An 18430-nucleotide genomic window follows, 5' to 3' on the forward strand; every position below is an offset into this window, starting at 1 on the left:
AGAGAGAGAGAGAGATTTGGAATATGGCAGATCGGAGGAAGAGAGAAGATATTTTTGGTTAAGGCAGTGGCTGTTTTGTAGATATTTCAAAAAAGATTGATTTTTTAGGTATTTTACGTAAAAAATTGCTGACAGGACGTGGGCTTGGGTTTATGTCCTTATTTGTTTAAATATGTTGAAATGTGGTTTTTCTGTTTTATGTAATTGTTTAGGGCAGTGGGATGTCATTTTCTATTTTGTTTTTAGTCAATTCAATTTCATATAAAAGTAAATAGCTGATTTCATAGCTGACATGGTATATTATAAACGGTATATTTTCAAATTGCTCAACATCACTAAAAAGAAATTCAAGAACAAGAGAATTCCAGAACTGAGCTCAAACTCGTGTGGTTGTTTTTTCAAAATATCAACCTCGAAATCTCACATTCTTCCTTCAGATTCAAGAAAAGTAAAAAAAGAAAACAGGGGTATGTAGGCACAAACCCAAAATGTATAAAATCTACAGCAGAACGAGCCTTAGCAGTCAAACACAAGGCTAAGAAGTTCTGTACCAGTTGATGACACACAAACAAATCCAAAACTAGTAACACTATAAGAGAAAATCTGGAATAACTGGTGTTTGTGAAACCACATTCAACGGCGCATCTGCTCGTTGCCGAGCTTTGTGCCTACCACTACTTTTTGGCTTTGCTTTCTGACCGTTTTCTTCTCTTTCGTCTCCTTTCTTCCCCGGGCTTCTGTGCCTTCTCCCTTTACTATGAGTACGGTGCTTGCTTTTTCTTGAACTCGAGTTTCCTTGATCTTGCTTTTCTACATCACCCAAATTTTCCTTGGATTCAGTGGCAGACTCAACGTTTAGTTTCTCCTTCCCTTTTATCCTAGTAGATGACCTGGTAGTGGGTTCTGTCTCACTTCCTAGAAGAATATCCCGCACTGTACCAGACAGCGAATCTTCCTGTGGACGTGGGCCAATTGCAATACGTACTTGATCTCCATCTAGTTTCACCACAACAGGCCTAGGCTTTGCATGGTTTGGTTTTTTCTTTGGAACAACCAACTGCTCGGTAAGCTTGGCAAGATCTTCATCATCATTAGATTTAGCCTGTATCTGAGGGTCATTGGCAGGTGGATAATCACCATCCTTTTTCTCTGAAGGAAGATAATATAAGCCATGCTGCTTACGGTGTTCTGCAAGCAGAGATGTGGATTCATTTGATGGCCCTGGCTCTTCTTTGCTCTGAAAGGTAGGGATAGAAACACCAGCCATCTCCTCAAAATGAGAACTTCCACCGGAAAATGAATTTAATGAAGGTAGTTGGACATCACCACAGATTGTTTCCAAGTCCTCAAGATTCTCCACGAGCACTAAACCATCTGGTACAGAAACTCTTTCCTGAGCACATACTGAGACAGGACCAAGATCATTTGAAAAGGCATCGTGCATCAATTTAACGATTTTGGATGCTTTCGCTTCTTCCCTATCTGAACTTTCCTCTTTCTGAACTAGACAGTCAGGCATTTGTGGCTTGAACAACTCAATGAAACAAAGTACATTTCGTGCTCTCTCTACTATTTCTACATCATAGCATCCTGTAAGTGGAGCCACAGCCAATTCAACTCTATTCAAAAGGTTCGTGATAGATTCGTGTGTGAAACTGTCCTTCAATGAAGCAGATGCAGATGCCTGCCCATAAGTAGAAGTTTCCTCCCCACGAAATTCTGCAGAAAGACCTCCAATTGATTGATTTAAATCCCTTGGGTTGAATCCTTCATCCAGTTTGGCATGCATAGGAGCATCAGATGATGCCAAGTCAGAACACCCTGCGCTATCCTGTTCAGAGAGCAATCCTGGGACATCTGGCACGAATTTATCAGGATACGAGGAGGAACCAGCATTCCCCCTCTGCAAAAGGTAAGAGTTCAGACAAAAGATTAAGACCTTGAATGTAGACTGTATATATATTGCTTTTATCCACGGTGGTAAGAGACTTGTACGAGGCTGTAATAGTGCCTCCACGAGTTCAAATGGGTTTACCGAGAACTCAACATAGTCCCCCGATAACCAAGCAGCCGCCGATAATATCCTGTGTAAGAAAGGATTACCAAGTAATGCCGGATCAATCAGCAAATCACGACTAACTCGCACAAGCTCTGGTCTAACATCCTTGACCCTCAAACCAATATCTACAAGCTGCTTTTCAATTTCTTCTCCTTTCCGGCAATGTGGTATTCTTGACATTTCTCCCAGAAGCGATACATACCAATCGAAGTCCATAATGATCTCGTATACATTTCTACAACATGTCGACAAAATGGAACCCAGTATCAAATTGCAGAACTCCGGGTCAGATTTAAGTGCATAGTTGACCAAAACCCTGCAAATTTCAGCCACATTGTTCTCAGACACCATCGCCATAACAAGACGCAGCGACTCCAGCTTAATATTTGGATCAACATCACTCAAGGACTTAATCACAACCTCCTTATTCTCCAACACCGCCCACAAGTGCTTCGGAGCCACAACGGCAAGCGCCTGCAATCCAAGATACTTCAAATTCGGATCATCATCCACCAACATTTCCCGAATCTTCACAACAGCAAGCCTCACCGCATTCTCATACTCACTCAAACTGCTCACCACAGTCCTAATGCACTCAAACAACAACGACTTGGCCCCAGTCTTCCTGATATGCTCGCAAATCGGCTCCACCACTCTCTTAGCCAACCTCGGCTCCAACGGAGCCAGCTTCGCAAATATCTTCAACACCTTGATCAAAACCCAATTGTTCTTGGAATCAACCAGAATCTTATGAAACTCCGGCGCAAGCGGAAGATAGGACCTCGGATCCCTCACAGCCAGCTCACAGAACACTCCCACAGTCACAGACACAATCTGCGAATCGGAACTCTCTAGATTCTCAACTAAACGCTTAAAACATACCCTAACCGAATCCGGATACTTATCAAACACTCTCAGGATCACACCGATTGCTTTCTTTCTGACCATTACTTTAGTGCTGGCCAGCAATGTGAAGATTTCTGGAGTCAAATCCCTAGCGAGATCTACAGTGGCGATTCGAGAGAGGCATTCGAGTGCTAAGCTTACCTCGAACTCGTTGGGGCTGGTGAGGTCCTTGCGGAGCTGGTTGGTGACGAGGACGAGGACGGAGGTGGAGGCGTCGAAGGAGTGGGAGGCGGCGTGGTAGGCGATCTTCTTGTGGGAGAAGCGCGTGGAGGAGAGGAGCTCGACGACGTGGAAGGCGGCGAACGACATGTCGTGGAAGTGGAGGGAGGAGAGGTAGGTGAGTTTGAGGAGGGCGGTGGATTTGGTGTCCGGGTCGGTGGACTTGGCCTCGCGGCGGATTTCGTCGAGGGATTTGGAGAGGAAGGAGGATTCGTTGAGGGAGTGGAGGCGGAGGCCCTTGATTAGGTCCTCCAGTGTGCGCTGGAAGAGTGTGTCCATGACAGAGAACCCCGCCATTATCGGAACCTGGGGATTCGATTGGGTTTCTATGAGAGGAGGATCATGAGGTTGTGTTAATGGGTTTGGATGGAAGATTTGGATTGGGAATTGGGAATTGGGGAATTGGGATTGGGGATTGCTGCTGGTGCTGTAGCAGTGTTTCGGGTTTACCCGCCCCAGTGGTTTTTTGGACTTTGTGGACTATGAAACGGGCTGGAGCAAGCCCAATATTTGAGTTTTATTTTGTCCGAACGTAGCGGCAAAAACCGTTTATCTCTATGTGAGTGAGATTATGAGTTTCAACCGTGCTATAGTCTATTAACAAAGGTGCAAAGAAGTTCAATGTTAAATTTAGTACATTGATTGTGAATCAAATGACAGACACTTCAGTTCCAAAGTGTGAATATGTATTGTCTCAGATACCAGAAAATTATCAAACCAGAATATACAAGTAATTAATATTGTCTCAGATACTAGAAAATTAAAGCAAAACATGTAAGATTGAAAAAAGATTATTATCAGGAGCTGACTCACAACATCGGAGATGGTTAACTAATGATCAAAGGGATGGAAAAACTTAATAGATTATTTCCATCCAGCTTAATGGATTCAAGATTCGTAGCATCAACCCGGAAAGGCTTGTAGCAGATAACTTCCATAGATTTGAGGCTAGAAAACTTGAAAGTACACCGCGGAAGAGAACACATGAATTCAACAAATTCTCAAGCAAAGGACACCCCGAAAGTAATTGCTTGAATGTCAGATGACTTTGCAAATGCTTGAGGGACATAGTTTTCAAATATGGAAGGCTTATTTTGGCACCAGTGACGTCCCTCCCGAAAGAAATTTTCTAGGGTACCTACCTGTTTATGATACCTTCATTTACCGATATGAAAACAAATTTATTGTCGTTTTGATAAAGATAGTCATTACTTGAGTAATTTTTGTTCTATTAGAGGTAATTACTCAACTTAAGACAATTTACAAGTTTATGAACAACTTGTTGTCATTGTAGTAACTTGGTTTAATTATATGTATATGTGTAAAACAAATGTAGTAATTTTGTTGTTAATGTTGTAATTTTACTTATTCAACTTGTCATTTTTGTTCAATTAGTGATAAAATGGGTGTATGATATACATCCCAATATCGTAGACAACCCCCCCCCCCTCCTTCCGGAGATTCATATTCTCCAGCTTTAGAATGGTTAGAGATTTTGCACTGTTGAGAACCATTGGCGATAAGGAGAAGGTTCGTATTTTCCCAACTTTGCTTTCTCTCGCAAAACTTAAGTCTATCACTTTAATGTTTCTCCCAGCAGCAAAACTCAAGCACTTCTGTATGGTTCCACAACGTCCTTAGTATTTCATACGAATCCCTAGCTAACTTCTCTAAGCCGTGCTTGTCTTTCTTCCAACGCTTCAAATAGTCATAAGACGACTATGAACTGTTTCTGCCTAACCTTGCGAACCGTGCATGGCTTGGAATCTTGATCGTGCCACTCCTCGTTATGAACCAGCAGTACCGGAAAGCGAAAACCATATGCTTGCCCATTGCTTGGAAACAAAGCTGGCCCGAGTGCCGAGCCTGTGGGAAAAGAGTGAGAAACAAGAGGATTTTGTGGATAACAAGGTATTAGGCAATTCGGGTACGTATTTGTCGACCTCAACGACGATGCTAGGGTTTTTGTTTTGTTCATCGTCACTCTTTTTGTTTATCTTTGAGTCATGGTAGTTGTAGCCTAAAGTTTTTCTCTTCTTACCTATCGTAGCCATGCCTTTTACAACGGAGAATATGAACGATGTCGATAACGGAATCGAAGAACAGTCGAGAAGAAAAAGAATTCCTAAGTAACCAGAAACCCTAGCTAGCTTTGCTTTTATACATAACGTATGCTACAAAACCTAATTCGTATAGGGCATATATTTGTGTCTGTTTTAGAAATCTATGTATTGTATCTTATGAGATTCATTGAGTATTTATGTATTTTGAGTTCAATAAAAGTCACTTTTAATAAAAAAAATGTTACGAGAAATCTTGAAATAATATTTGTATCAATTTGTTATATTAATCAAGACGTGAGGCCCATAACTATTTGGTTTAGCGGTATAGTCTTTTTTTAGCAAGTGGGAGGTTGTGAATTCGACTTAAGGGCAGTCGCAATGTCATTAATAAAAAAAAAAAATGTTAGTTCAGACGTTTAGTTTTCAACTTGGAGGCAATTATATATAGTATATAAGAACATCTCCAACAGAGAAATAACGCTGCCTCTCTTTGTCCCAAACCCTAGAGAGAGAGACCCCGAGTTTCAAATCTCATGTCCGGCGGCGTGCCTTGCGTCGTCGTTGGACGAGACTTTTCGTCCATCCTATTGGGTCAGGTGTGTGGCTGGGTCCTTGACCCATTCTGGTTTTGCGGCTTGAGTGAAAGATGAGGTTTGACACGCTTGGATACAACGGTAGAGGAGGAGGTTGTTGTACGCGTCGGGGTTTTACGGTAAGCCACGTGAGGCTTTGGTTTCCGATCTGATCAGAAGCGGCAGTTGATGGTGGTTGACACCAATGACGTTCAATTTAGATGGTTATTGTAGGGAGCTTTCTTGCAATATTTGTTCTGGTTGTGCTGGTGGTGAAAACGATGGCAAGATCTCTGACCCCCGAGCACGGTAAAGAGGGTGATTGATGGTGGTGAACGTGTTGGGCCGCATCTGGGCTTCCGTGGGCTGCACAAAGGGCTTGGTCCAATGCTTTTTGGGCCCAGTCTTTAGGATTTAATATATATATTAGGTTTTTAATATGTCATTGTCGAACTCGAGTCAATAAGCTAGTTTGTTAGCAAATTTTAAGTTATGATTATCTTTGTTTTTGTGCTTCATCACATAGTGATTGCAATAAGTTGCTCTAAGATAGCCTCATGGCTTGATTCTTATATGATCCATATGGGGTAAGTTATGTATTTGTAATTTCTTTATTTACTGAATACAAGGCCGTACGTCTTTCTTCTAAGAAAAAAAAACTTGGAGGCAATTATCATCCTATGCCTTTTATGCTTGTATTCTCACAAAACCAACAAAAATTCAACATGGAGAGAATATGTCTTTGATGGGGGAGGGTGGTCCTGTTTATACTGAATAAAATAGCAAAGAACAATGAATGAGTATCATTTTAAAAAAAAATAGAAAAAAGAATGAGTATCAAAACAATGTGTAAAGAATTTGGGACCAAAAATAATCTGAATATTTACAACATGATGAGAATTGCCGAATGCCAACAATGTGGTGTTCCAAAGACAAAAATGAGTTGTCCTAATGAGGGCATGAGCAGGCACGTGCTTACTCAACCACAGCACAATCGGCACGCGCGCATTGTGTGCCCTTAAGTCCTTAACCTTAATTAAGGTCATCATCTCATTCTCTTTCTCATCTACTACCCCCAACCATTCTGAAAATGACTCCGATAATTTTAACATCACAAATTTAAAACAAACTCATAAATTTTCAACATACAAATTAAGACTATACTTGGTTGCAAATTTTGTCTTTGCAACGTCTATTTTGAATAATGGATAGCATGAGATCATCTGCTTCAACATTTTCTTTTCTTTTAGGGTTTGGCGAATGAAAGACTTGACAAAAATGGTTGGCGAATCAGACCAAACGACCAAGTATTGGTGAGTAATGATGTTGGCAAGCTTATTTTTATGTACAAGTAAAAGAAACTAATGACAATATGCCTTGTTAGTTTTGAATAGCAAATTAGAGTTGATGAGCCACCAACTCTAGCACTACCCATATATCTATGAACTGTTATTTAAGTTTGTGTTAGTAATTGTTCATTGCTTAATTTACTAGATTTTAGACTGTAAGAAGTTTGCGGAACACACAAAATAAACTAGCTTTTTTAAGTTTGAGTAATAAATTGAGTTTAACAAAACGGATAAGAATTCATGAGAAGAGTTTGAGAGCGGGAAAAAATTCAAATATAAACGAACAATATTCTTGACATCAATATGGTCACAAACTCTTAGCTCGACTAACGTAGAAATTATCATATTCTTAACTTGATCCGTTATTCTGTTTTGAGGATGTATTACATTTTCGTACTTCCATGCTCCATTTTATTTTCCGAATAAAGGAGAAACTCAAATGATATTCCTAATAACATGATACACATGACCCATCTACATTTACGATCAATCGATTCATAAAATTTAATTCTTTTTTGAGTTATTGAATGATCTCACATGTTTTACAACTGCATTGCAAGTGACTTACACTTGCTTACCCACCGGCCTCACGTGACTGGCCGTTATTGACGTCAGCATCCACGTGGAACGTCTCGCCACGTAGCAGGAAACGGACAAATATAAAACTCCGTCTTCCAAGCTAGTCTTCTTCTTATCGACCTCCATCACTCTACGACCTTGTTCATCTCCGTTGAACAATCCGAGCTTTATTAACAGCAAAAAGAATCCCGAAAATATAAATTAGTCCCCAAAATACAAAAGTTAAACATTTTTAAAGCTTATTAGGAGGAGGGAGAGAAGAGAGAGAGAGAGAGAAAGTTCCCGGAGAGATAGGGAGAAGAGAGAAGAGAGGAGATGGCGACGCCGTTAACGGTGGACGGAGGCGGAGGGCTGGCGGTGCTGTCCGTCAACAAAGTCGATTCCGCGACTAACGGAGGAGGAGGAAACTGCTTGACGAGCTCGGAGGAGGAGGAGGAGAGGTCGCCGATTCTGATATTCTTGTTCTTCCACAAGGCAATACGGAAGGAGCTGGATGCGCTTCACCGACTGGCCATGGCTTTCGCCACCGGGAAGGAGGCGGATATCAAGCCATTGCTGGAGCGCTACCATTTCTTGAGATCGATTTACAAGCACCACTCCAATGCCGAAGACGAGGTTCTCATTTTCTTTATTTCTCTTTGTGGATTCATTTTCGTTTGAGATTTAGAAATTCTGTTGAGGCTTTTGAAATGAAATTGTTTCAGGAATTAGTTTTGGTTTTCTTGATTAGAACAATCTGGTGCTGCTATGCATTCGGTTGCTTAATCTTGAATATTAGTGAAGATTTTTGTTGTGATTGTGTATCGGTAAAGATTGCAGTTTAGAGGTGAGCCTGGATATTATTGTGTTTCTCTTCAAGATTGGAGTTCAATTTTAGTGCTTGCGCTTCTGAAAGTTTCTTTCTTGTTTGAGTTACGTATCAGCTGGGCAATGTGAGGATATGAGGATTTGTTTTAATGCGGTGGTTTTGTTTTCTTTTGGCATCTTCTCTACTATTTATAATTTTTGGGCAAGTTTTGCGCCACGAAAACATAAAGTTGGTAATTTAAAGGCAGGAAACAAAACCTGTTTTTTTTGTCTCTATTTTTTAGTAATTAGTGTAGGTTTCGCTGGCATATGATGAGCTTATTAGCAACTGAAGTTTGCTTATCATGACTTCTCCTTGTCGTGTCCTGAAGTCGTGACATTCGTTGTCCTTGGAATTGCAGGTAATCTTCCCGGCGCTTGATATACGAGTGAAGAATGTAGCACAAACGTACTCGCTTGAACACAAGGGTGAAAGCAATCTTTTTGATCATCTGTTTGAGCTGCTAAATTCCAATGCGCAAAGTGATGAAAATTTCCCAAGGGAGTTGGCATCTTGTACAGGTGCCTTACAAACATCAGTTAGCCAACACATGGCAAAGGAGGAGGAACAGGTGCTGTATCATTTCCCTGTCTCTGCATCCTGTATCATTCATATTACCAGTTCGGAAGTATGTTACTTGTAATTGCAATTATTAATTTGACATATCAAAGATGGAAATTAATACAAAAGCTGTGACTGGTATTGTATTTGGTAGAAGTTTTACGTTTAAAGTGTCTCTCTGGAGATCTCTCATCATATACTAGCCTTTGTATTCAAATGCCGGATTATTCAACCAACTCATAACCCAAAATTTTGCTCTTTTGGTCAGGTCTTACCGTTGCTGATTGAGAAGTTTTCAGTTGAGGAGCAGGCGTCTCTAGTCTGGCAGTTTCTTTGCAGTATTCCTGTGAATATGTTGGCCCAGTTTCTTCCGTGGCTTTCATCATCGGTTTCACCTGATGAATATCAGGATTTGCGGAAATGCTTAAGCAAGATTGTTCCAGAGGAAAAGCTTCTTCAACAAGTAAATTCAATTAATGGATTGAGTACTTTTTATTACTGCTTTTTCTAGTGATTAACTGACAAATCTTTCATATTTAAGGTCATTTTCACCTGGATGGAAGGTAGAAGGACCAGTGACATGGTTAAAAGTTGTCATGATTCTCCTCAGTTCCAGTGTTGCATGGAATCTGGTGCTAGCACATCAAGTCTACATACAGAGAAGATAAATTGTCCATGTGAGTGTAGAACTGGGAAAAGAAAGTATGTAGAGTCGAGTACTGATGTTTCTGATACCACTGGGGCTCATCCAATAGATGAAATACTGCTTTGGCATAATGCCATTAAAAAAGAGTTAAATGAGATAGCTGAGGAGGCTAGGAAGATACAACTGTCCGGAGATTTTACTAATCTATCAGCTTTCAATGAGAGGTTGCAATTTGTTGCTGAAGTTTGCATTTTTCACAGGTATCCATTCATATCTATTGCGTTTCTGTGGAATGCTAATTATTTTCTTTGAGTAACTTACCATTTAGCATCTGTTTTATCTTTTATCTCTTGTCTTCTTTATGGAGAAATGGGTGAGTAATATCATAGAGTATAAATTCCTTTTGGTAACATGAATTCCAAATTGTTTTCCAGTTCCCGAACATGGCCTTATATGGATCACTTACCATCTTATCTTCTAATTCCAGAAATGACACTCTGATCCCCACGAATTCCTTTCTATTTGTGCTTGTCTGTATCACTTTGCTGTGAGAGAACTTTTAACAAGAGTTATGGTAGAGTACTATATTTCTTATTTCCTTTATTTTTTTGTTTGAATGTTACTTATTTGCTTATTTCAGTATTGCGGAGGACAAGGTCATATTTCCTGCAGTAGATGGAAAGATATCCTTTTTCCAAGAGCACGCTGAAGAAGAAAGTCAGTTCAATGAATTCAGGTGTCTGATTGAAAACATTCAAAGTGCAGGAGCTGTCTCTACTTCAGCTGATTTTTATGCCGAGCTGTGCTCACATGCCGATCAAATAATAGAAACTATACAGAAGCACTTCAGCAATGAAGAAGTGCAGGTATAATTTCCTTATTGCTGCACTAATCCTTTATGAACTTTCAGTATAAAAAATTTAAAATGTAACATTTTTCTAAAATTATTGGTTAGTATTGATGTAGGACAGCAAGAGATCTTACTTTAGGCGCTTTTGGGAAGGCCTTTGAGGCTTGATGGTTTTGGGTGAAACAGGCAGAAAGCTTGATAAGAAACTAGCATGTTGCTGTCAAGGAACATGAAAGTTAGACTTGGTGGCAACCCAACTAGCCTATTGAGAATTCAGTTAGACCCCAAATAGAAATTGATGTTAATCCTTATTTGTTTGTTTATCTTTTTTATCTGTTAATTTCTTCCATTAATTTTGTGAGGGACTCCTAACTGGCTGTCTAGGAGTTGGTACATAACCTCATATCCTACCTTAAAATGAAACCGGTTCAGGAACTCTATGGGCCTTAGATTTTACAACTAGAAACTGTGTAACCAACTTCGTATCTAGTTCCTGAAAGCTCCTTACCCATTCCCTGCATGTCTAGGTTCTTCCACTTGCTCGCAAGCACTTCAGCTTCAAAAGACAGCGGGATTTATTGTATCAGAGTTTATGCATGATGCCCTTGAAATTGATCGAGCGTGTTTTGCCATGGCTAGTCAGATCGTTGACTGAAGATGAAATGAAGAATATTCTCAAAAACATGCAGTTAGCAGGTTCTGTAATTATTCTATGTGTTCAACTTGTAGTCGAAAACTATAAATCAACAAAATTTTCCAGTATCTGTTCTGACAACATGTTGTTTGATGATTCAGCTCCAGTGCCTGATGCAGCTCTGGTAACACTTTTTTCTGGATGGGCATGCAAGGCTCGTAATCATGGTTCATGCTTGTCTTCAAGTGCAATTGGTTGTTGTCCTGTTAAAAGTTTTACTGATATTGAAGAAGATTTTGTTCGACCCGTGTGCGCTTGTGCTTCTGGATCATCTGCTAGAGAGAGGCTGGTATCAGCTCAAGTAAATAATGTGAAAAAGCTAGTCAAACGAAATGTTTTAGTGCCATGCAAAAACAATGATACCCTTGATCAATGTTGTACTGATCAGTCTTGCCGTGTCCCTGGTTTAGGAGTAAATAACGCTAATCTTGGATCAAGTTCTCTTTATGTGGCTAAGTCTTTGCGGTCCTTTTCTTTCAGCTCTTCTGCCCCATCTCTTCATTCCAGTCTTTTTGCATGGGAAACAGATAGCTCTTCCTTTGATATTGGTTGTGGAGAACGGCCTATTGATACTATTTTTAAGTTTCATAAAGCCATTCGCAAAGACTTGGAGTATTTGGATATTGAATCTGGAAAGCTTGTTAATGGTGATGAAGCCACACTTCGGCAGTTTATTGGAAGATTCCGTTTGCTCTGGGGCTTATACAGAGCACACAGTAATGCTGAGGATGATATAGTGTTTCCTGCATTGGAATCCAAAGAGGCGCTTCATAATGTGAGCCATTCATACACACTGGACCATAAACAGGAGGAAGAATTATTTGAAGACATCTCTCATGTTCTTTCTGAACTTTCTCACCTTCATGAAAGCATGGAAAAGACTCACATGGATGAGGATTTAGCTGGAAGCAACATGAGTGTTTCTGTCACAAATAGTGTCAACTATACTAGAAAATACAATGAGCTGGCTACTAAGCTTCAAGGGATGTGCAAATCTATAAAAGTGACACTAGATCATCACATTTTCAGGGAAGAACTTGAGTTGTGGCCACTATTTGGAAAACACTTCACTATTGAGGAGCAAGACAAAATAGTCGGCCGGATTATTGGGACCACGGGTGCTGAGGTGCTCCAATCTATGTTACCCTGGGTAACTTCTGCACTTACCCAGGATGAACAGAATAAAATGATGGACACATGGAAGCAAGCAACTAAGAATACTATGTTCAATGAGTGGCTTAATGAATGCTGGAAAGGAACTTCAGAATCAACTTCACAAAATGAAACAAGGGAAAGTAGCATTTCTCAAAAAGGTCAGTAACATCGTATTATGACGAAATTTGTTTATTGCAACAGTCGCTCAATTTACTGAATTTTCATGTAGGTGTTGAATTTCAAGAAACCTTGGACCAGACAGACCAGATGTTCAAGCCTGGTTGGAAGGACATATTCCGTATGAATCAAAATGAACTAGAGTCAGAGATCAGAAAGGTCTATCGTGATGAGACTCTTGATCCAAGGAGAAAGGCATATCTTGTGCAGAATCTTATGACTAGGTTAATTTCTGAAACTAACTAAAACTTTGAGATTGGTACTTTATCTGTCATTATGACATATATAATGAGATCATGACTTCTAAAATTGCCTAACTCTATCATCACCATTTGATGAACTGTTAATGAGTACTGTTTTTGTTTTAGCCGCTGGATAGCTGCTCAGCAGAAGTTACCTCAAGCAACAGGTGGAGAATCTTCTGATGGTGAAGATGTATTTGGACGCTCACCTTCATACCGAGATGTGGAGAAAAAAGTATTTGGGTGTGAGCATTACAAAAGAAACTGTAAACTTCGAGCTGCTTGTTGTGGCAAGTTATTTGCATGTAGATTTTGCCATGATAATGTGAGTGACCATTCAATGGATAGGTAAGCTTCCACTTGCATTTCAATTCGGGTTATCATATATCTGATGTTCTTAGTGTTTCCCTTTTCTTTTTCCTTTCTGTTAAGATTTCTTATTAGTGTTTTTTTAATAGGAAAGCAACTTCGGAAATGATGTGCATGCGCTGCCTGAACATTCAGCCAGTTGGGCCCATATGTACTACACCTTCATGCAATGAACTATCTATGGCAAAATATTACTGCAATATCTGCAAATTTTTCGATGATGAAAGGTACAAAAAATTCTTACTTTTAGTGTTATGTTATTTTTTCAATTTAATGCCCATAATTAGTATGTGTGTTTGTTTTTTTAATATATATTTTTTATGATGAAAGGCATTTGGTAGTTTTCTTTTTCTTTTTTCACATTCTAGTTATAATTTCACTATCCATGTGTGACTTAAACTCCATAAATCCACTTTGACTCTGCTGCTACAGAAAACTCTTGAAAAACTTGAAGCTTGAAATTGTTGAAGCATATTCTGTTGGTTTGAATTCTTAGTCACTGCAATTTACTGAACCTCTAATGTTATCTAGAATGATGAAAATATTTGACTTGGTTAATTTGATCCATGTTAGTGGGACTCAGATTTTGTAATTGCCTCTTACTACAAATAGAAATTCAGTGATCAAATGACTGTGAGGAATGTCTTTCCCTGTATTTTTCATGTATTAACTGTCATGATCCAATGATGGAAAGGGTGATGTACTCCCTATTGTCTGTTTCACCGGTAAATGGGGAATATTTCTTTAGGTCATATTCTACCAAGCTTTCTGATGCCATGTCAGAAGCTGACTCGATGGAAAGAAGGCATATATTCATTTGATGGACTATAGATGTTGCAAAATAGTAAATGATGGTTTTTGACATGAGACAGGATAGATTATATAGATAGGTAGGTAAAGCTTAATTTGCATTCACACAAGTTACCCCCATTCTTGGCAAGAAGTTTGCCTAATATTCAATTGGGGTTAACTGTCTTGTTGTAAGTTGCTAACTCAGCACACACTACTGATGCCTATAGACAGCTTTTGACTTATGGCTAATATTTGTCTTCCAGGACTGTATATCATTGCCCGTTTTGTAATTTATGCCGCCTTGGGAAGGGTCTTGGCAACGACTTTTTTCATTGCATGACATGCAATTGTTGCCTGGGGATAAAGTTGGTCAACCACAAATGCCTGGAGAAGAGTTTAGAAACAAATTGTCCTATCTGCTGTGATTTCTTATTCACATCAAGTGCAACAGTTAGGGCTCTGCCATGTGGCCACTACATGCATTCAGCTTGCTTTCAGGTCTCTTCTTGAACTGTCTCAACATTTTCTTCTTTTACCCAATCTTTCTCCTGAATTTTTTTTTTCCTGAAAGAGTATGGCTGAACTCTTCTCATTTTTTGTTAGGCCTACACTTGCAGTCACTATACTTGTCCAATTTGTAGCAAGTCCCTGGGAGATATGGCGGTAAGAGGATATCTCTGTTTTTTCTTTTTTCTTTTTGTTCATAATATTATTCTGTACATAGTTTTTCTGAATTGTTATACCCTATTAGGTTTACTTTGGCATGCTTGATGCGTTATTGGCTGCGGAGCAGCTTCCAGAGGAATACCGGAACCGTTGTCAGGTACCATCCATATTCTAATATAATGGTTGTTAATGCTTTCCTATATCACTTTTACGTAAACCTTTGGTGATCTAATTTTTATGTGATTGGAGGATGCTGTAGTATTGATATAGTTATTTGTCATTTCCCTAAACATAGCATGCTTTAGCACCTGATATGTGCACATCAATTTTGTCCAAAATAGAGCACTGTTATAATTATCAATGTATCATAACAATAAATGTGTTTTCCAATTTAGGACATCCTTTGTAATGATTGTGATGGAAAGGGTACCTCACGTTTTCACTGGCTGTATCACAAGTGCGGTAACTGTGGATCATACAATACCCGGGTGATCAAGGGTGAGGCATCAAATACCGACTGTCCTATGTCACACTAACAAACATGTTTTCTTTCTTTGGCAGATCTATACGTATTAGTTTGTAGATACTTGTATAGGCCATTCAATTTTCCTACAACCTAGAAAACTGGTTTTTTCTTCTTTTTTAAAATCGGATGAGGGTTTGTAACCCCGTATACATCAATTTTGTAGAAACCTGGTAAATATCATCTTTCCTTGGTTTCATGATTCATTTACAAGCATTATAGACAGGGGATGTAACAGAACATATTCAAATACACGCTGTACAGAAATTCAAACCTTTTTCAGACTCTGTAAATCTCAGCTTCTCTCATTCCACCTTTTCGTTTTATTTTCATTACCATTGCTACGCTGTCAATTCCATATTCTCTTCAAAGGTGGGTTTTGCTTTATATTTACTTAATGCTTTCATTCACCAAAGAAAAAGTGAGCTGGAAATGTTCTGATAGACTTGACCGGTCTGTCATCATGGCAATGCACTATATAGCCCCTTGGCTTGGAGAAAGTCATGCACGCCAATGAAATTGCAGACTCGTCAGACATGAAATCTTGCCCATTAACATGGTATTGTACTTGCGTACGAGTCAAGTTATCATTTCTGAGACCCATCATTTCTAATGAGATAATGGGGGCCTTGATGATCATGTTTTCGAAGTGATGAACTTCATATGTTAAACCAGGTCATGGCTCGTGACATCAATTTTTCTCCAGTGAAGGAAAAAGGAGGAGGAAAATTAAAACATTGGGAATGTGAGTTGGTCGATTTGTTTGATGAAACGTTGGAAATGTGACTTGTTGGGTTAGTTCAATGAATGAGACCATACGGCAAGTAGTGACTGCTCTAGAGTCTAGGTAATGCAGCTGGTAGCTTTTCTGGGAGCAAGAAATTACTGTCATATCATGGTAAATTTTTGGGGTACGTCTTTACCCTTGGCTCCAAAGCAACACTTCAAATCAGGGTAGTGCTGATCCATCACCACCAGACACAACTCACCATCAGAGTCCTTATCAAGGCAACCTCATGTCTTTGGTAATTGGTACATTATATAGGGAATAAAGCATCAAGCCACGCTTGCTTGACCCCAATATAAAAGAAAAGCAAGAGTCATGAGGAACCCTACACATGGCTCCGTGATTAATTTAAGCTCAACAGCTACAAGTTAATCCAGACAAGAAATCTAAAGCTTAAGGCTTTTTCATTCTAGATATGCTTAATTTCAAACCCACCACATGAAACTTACCAACTCTCTCCCCCTTTTCTTCAATCACAATCCTGGAGGAAATCGATCTCAACTCAACTCATAATTACAAGCAAAAGAAAAGGTCAGCTGGCTAAGCAAACGGTCCTTCTCATGAAGAAAGAGACAATGATGAACAGCTAGTTCAAAACTATGAACCAAAACCACCTTGACATTTATGATTAAACAAAACCAACGAGGACAAACCCTGATAAATAAAGGGTAAACTGTTGCTGTTGGGGTCTCCTTAGTTAATGAAACTGTTGCAAATCAATCTTTTCTTTACAATCATACCATTTACCCCAAGAACTCAGATGATTTGGTCAAAGATGGAGCAAGTAAGAAAACCAAGCTCATTTCTTTTGCTTCTTCTCTTTTCCTTCAGGGTATAGAAATGAACTCAAACAAAAGAGCTTAGCAGTTCCTCTAGAAATGTAAGGTGATGGTACATTTAAGACAGGACTAATCCGAACACCATTGCCATAGTTCGATGATCCTCCATGACCCTTCTTTGATGGCGGCCTCGGTAGCATTCGGTATTGACTTGAAGAAGACGAGGATGATGTTGATGATGACTTTGACATAAAACCTGATGATGATGATGATGACTGTCTTTTCTGTTGAGCCTGAGCTTCCTTGTATATTGAAGACCTCTTTGGATTTGGGGCTGACCCTGTTGAGTTGCTTCTTCTCAAGAACTCTGGTAATGAGCAAAGTAGGCTTTTCTTGTTCTCTTGGTTGAGGCTGCTGCTTCTCTTGAACCCCCAGAAGGACTTGGACTGAGGCTTTGTGTTGTTTTGTTCCAAATCTTCAGTACTGTTCACATCCATGAACTGTGAATTGTCATTGTTGGTGGTCTCTTTCTTTGGATTCTGACTTGAAAGAGGAGGAAGAGAATAAAGGTGTCTGGCTTTTGGTGCATCCTCAACTGATAATCTCTCTCTGGGTTGCATAGGTCTGATGACTCCATGGGAGAAAAGCTCATCTGCTGAAGAAGGCTCATCTTGCCTGAAACTTCTGCTAATGCTGAACTCAAAGTCACAATTCATATCCAGCAGTGAAGCATCTCTTCTGGGTTTAACGTCTGCTTGGCCAAGATCATGAGAAAAAGATATTCGAGGAGGACTCGTATCCGAACACATCATCTTCTTCGATAAATCTTTCAGGGTCAAACCACCTGCCTAGCTTACAATAAAATCAAAAACGAAGAAGTAAATTAGAAACTTTTGAATGAGGTAATGTTTGGAATCAAGAATGGTTCTTGGAATGGTGTGAAGAATGTGAAGGGATGAGAAGAATGAAGTAGGAGTAATAGAAGTTTTGAGTTTCAACAATGAGGGCTTGAATATTGGGAGGCTTGGTTGGACTTATAAAGTCAAAGAAGAGGAACAGAGAAGATTTTAGAATTTATTTTGGTGCAGGAACAAAGAGGACAAAAGATTTATGGCAGCTTTTCCTGCACAATTCTCAAGAACAGTGAGTAATTCTAGGACGATCAGAGCCTGAATGTCCTCCTCTTTCTCTGGACATGGAGCAGAGGAAAGGTTATACAGTTGAGAGAAGAAACAAAAGAGGGACAGTTATATTGTATTTCAAGGCAGAATGTCATCCTTTTTTATTTAAGATGGACTAAAAAACAAGTGTTCTGTGACAGCTTTGGATTAACTTGAAGCTGGCAAATTGCATATTATATATATGACAATGTAAAACTCAAGAATATCAACATGACCCCAAAAAAGTGAAAAAATTGCCCAAGTCTTAGAATTGTCTACCTTTGTAGTAGTTAAAGTTTAAGGCAAAACTTGACAGAAACAAAGAGTGGGTGAATTAGGGAAATAATCGGCAGTCTATTTCAAAAGGAGGAGGATATGGGCCCTCTTACCATATTTTAAGACTTCTGGGATTTCCATCCTAACCACTGACTTATC

The 18430-nt window shown here is 39.4% G+C and overlaps 2 protein-coding genes across 2 annotated transcripts; one reads left to right on the forward strand and one right to left on the reverse strand.

Annotated features, from left to right (window-relative positions):
• Positions 1-371: 371 nt before the first annotated feature.
• Positions 372-3481, reverse strand: LOC101292417 (AP-3 complex subunit delta-like). Its single transcript, XM_004300462.1, has one exon. The coding sequence runs from the start codon at positions 3479-3481 to the stop codon at positions 590-592; it is 2892 nt and encodes a 963-aa protein (XP_004300510.1). The 3' UTR covers positions 372-589.
• A 2441-nt stretch (positions 3482-5922) lies between these two features.
• LOC101292707 lies at positions 5923-15549 on the forward strand. Its single transcript, XM_004300463.1, has 15 exons — positions 5923-5933; positions 8004-8362; positions 8956-9165; positions 9424-9618; positions 9697-10061; positions 10442-10667; positions 11179-11347; positions 11447-12658; positions 12730-12901; positions 13046-13267; positions 13378-13515; positions 14344-14578; positions 14684-14743; positions 14832-14903; positions 15142-15549. Exons 2-15 carry the CDS (start codon positions 8063-8065, stop codon positions 15280-15282), a joined length of 3717 nt encoding a protein of 1238 aa, XP_004300511.1. The 5' UTR covers positions 5923-5933; positions 8004-8062; the 3' UTR covers positions 15283-15549.
• The last annotated feature ends 2881 nt before the right edge of the window (positions 15550-18430 follow it).

Source organism: Fragaria vesca, linkage group LG5 (assembly GCF_000184155.1).
Source record: "Fragaria vesca subsp. vesca linkage group LG5, FraVesHawaii_1.0, whole genome shotgun sequence".
Classification (NCBI taxonomy): domain Eukaryota; kingdom Viridiplantae; phylum Streptophyta; class Magnoliopsida; order Rosales; family Rosaceae; genus Fragaria; species Fragaria vesca.

Coding starts and splice junctions, on each gene's coding strand:
- LOC101292417 (XM_004300462.1), bottom strand. CDS start 3,481: ATGGCGGGGTTCTCTGTCATGGACACACTCTTCCAGCGCACACTGGAG.
- LOC101292707 (XM_004300463.1), top strand. CDS start 8,063: ATGGCGACGCCGTTAACGGTGGACGGAGGCGGAGGGCTGGCGGTGCTG. Junction 10,668..11,178: donor TCAGCAATGAAGAAGTGCAG/GTATAATTTCCT, acceptor CTGCATGTCTAG/GTTCTTCCACTTGCTCGCAA. Junction 13,516..14,343: donor AAATTTTTCGATGATGAAAG/GTACAAAAAATT, acceptor TTTGTCTTCCAG/GACTGTATATCATTGCCCGT.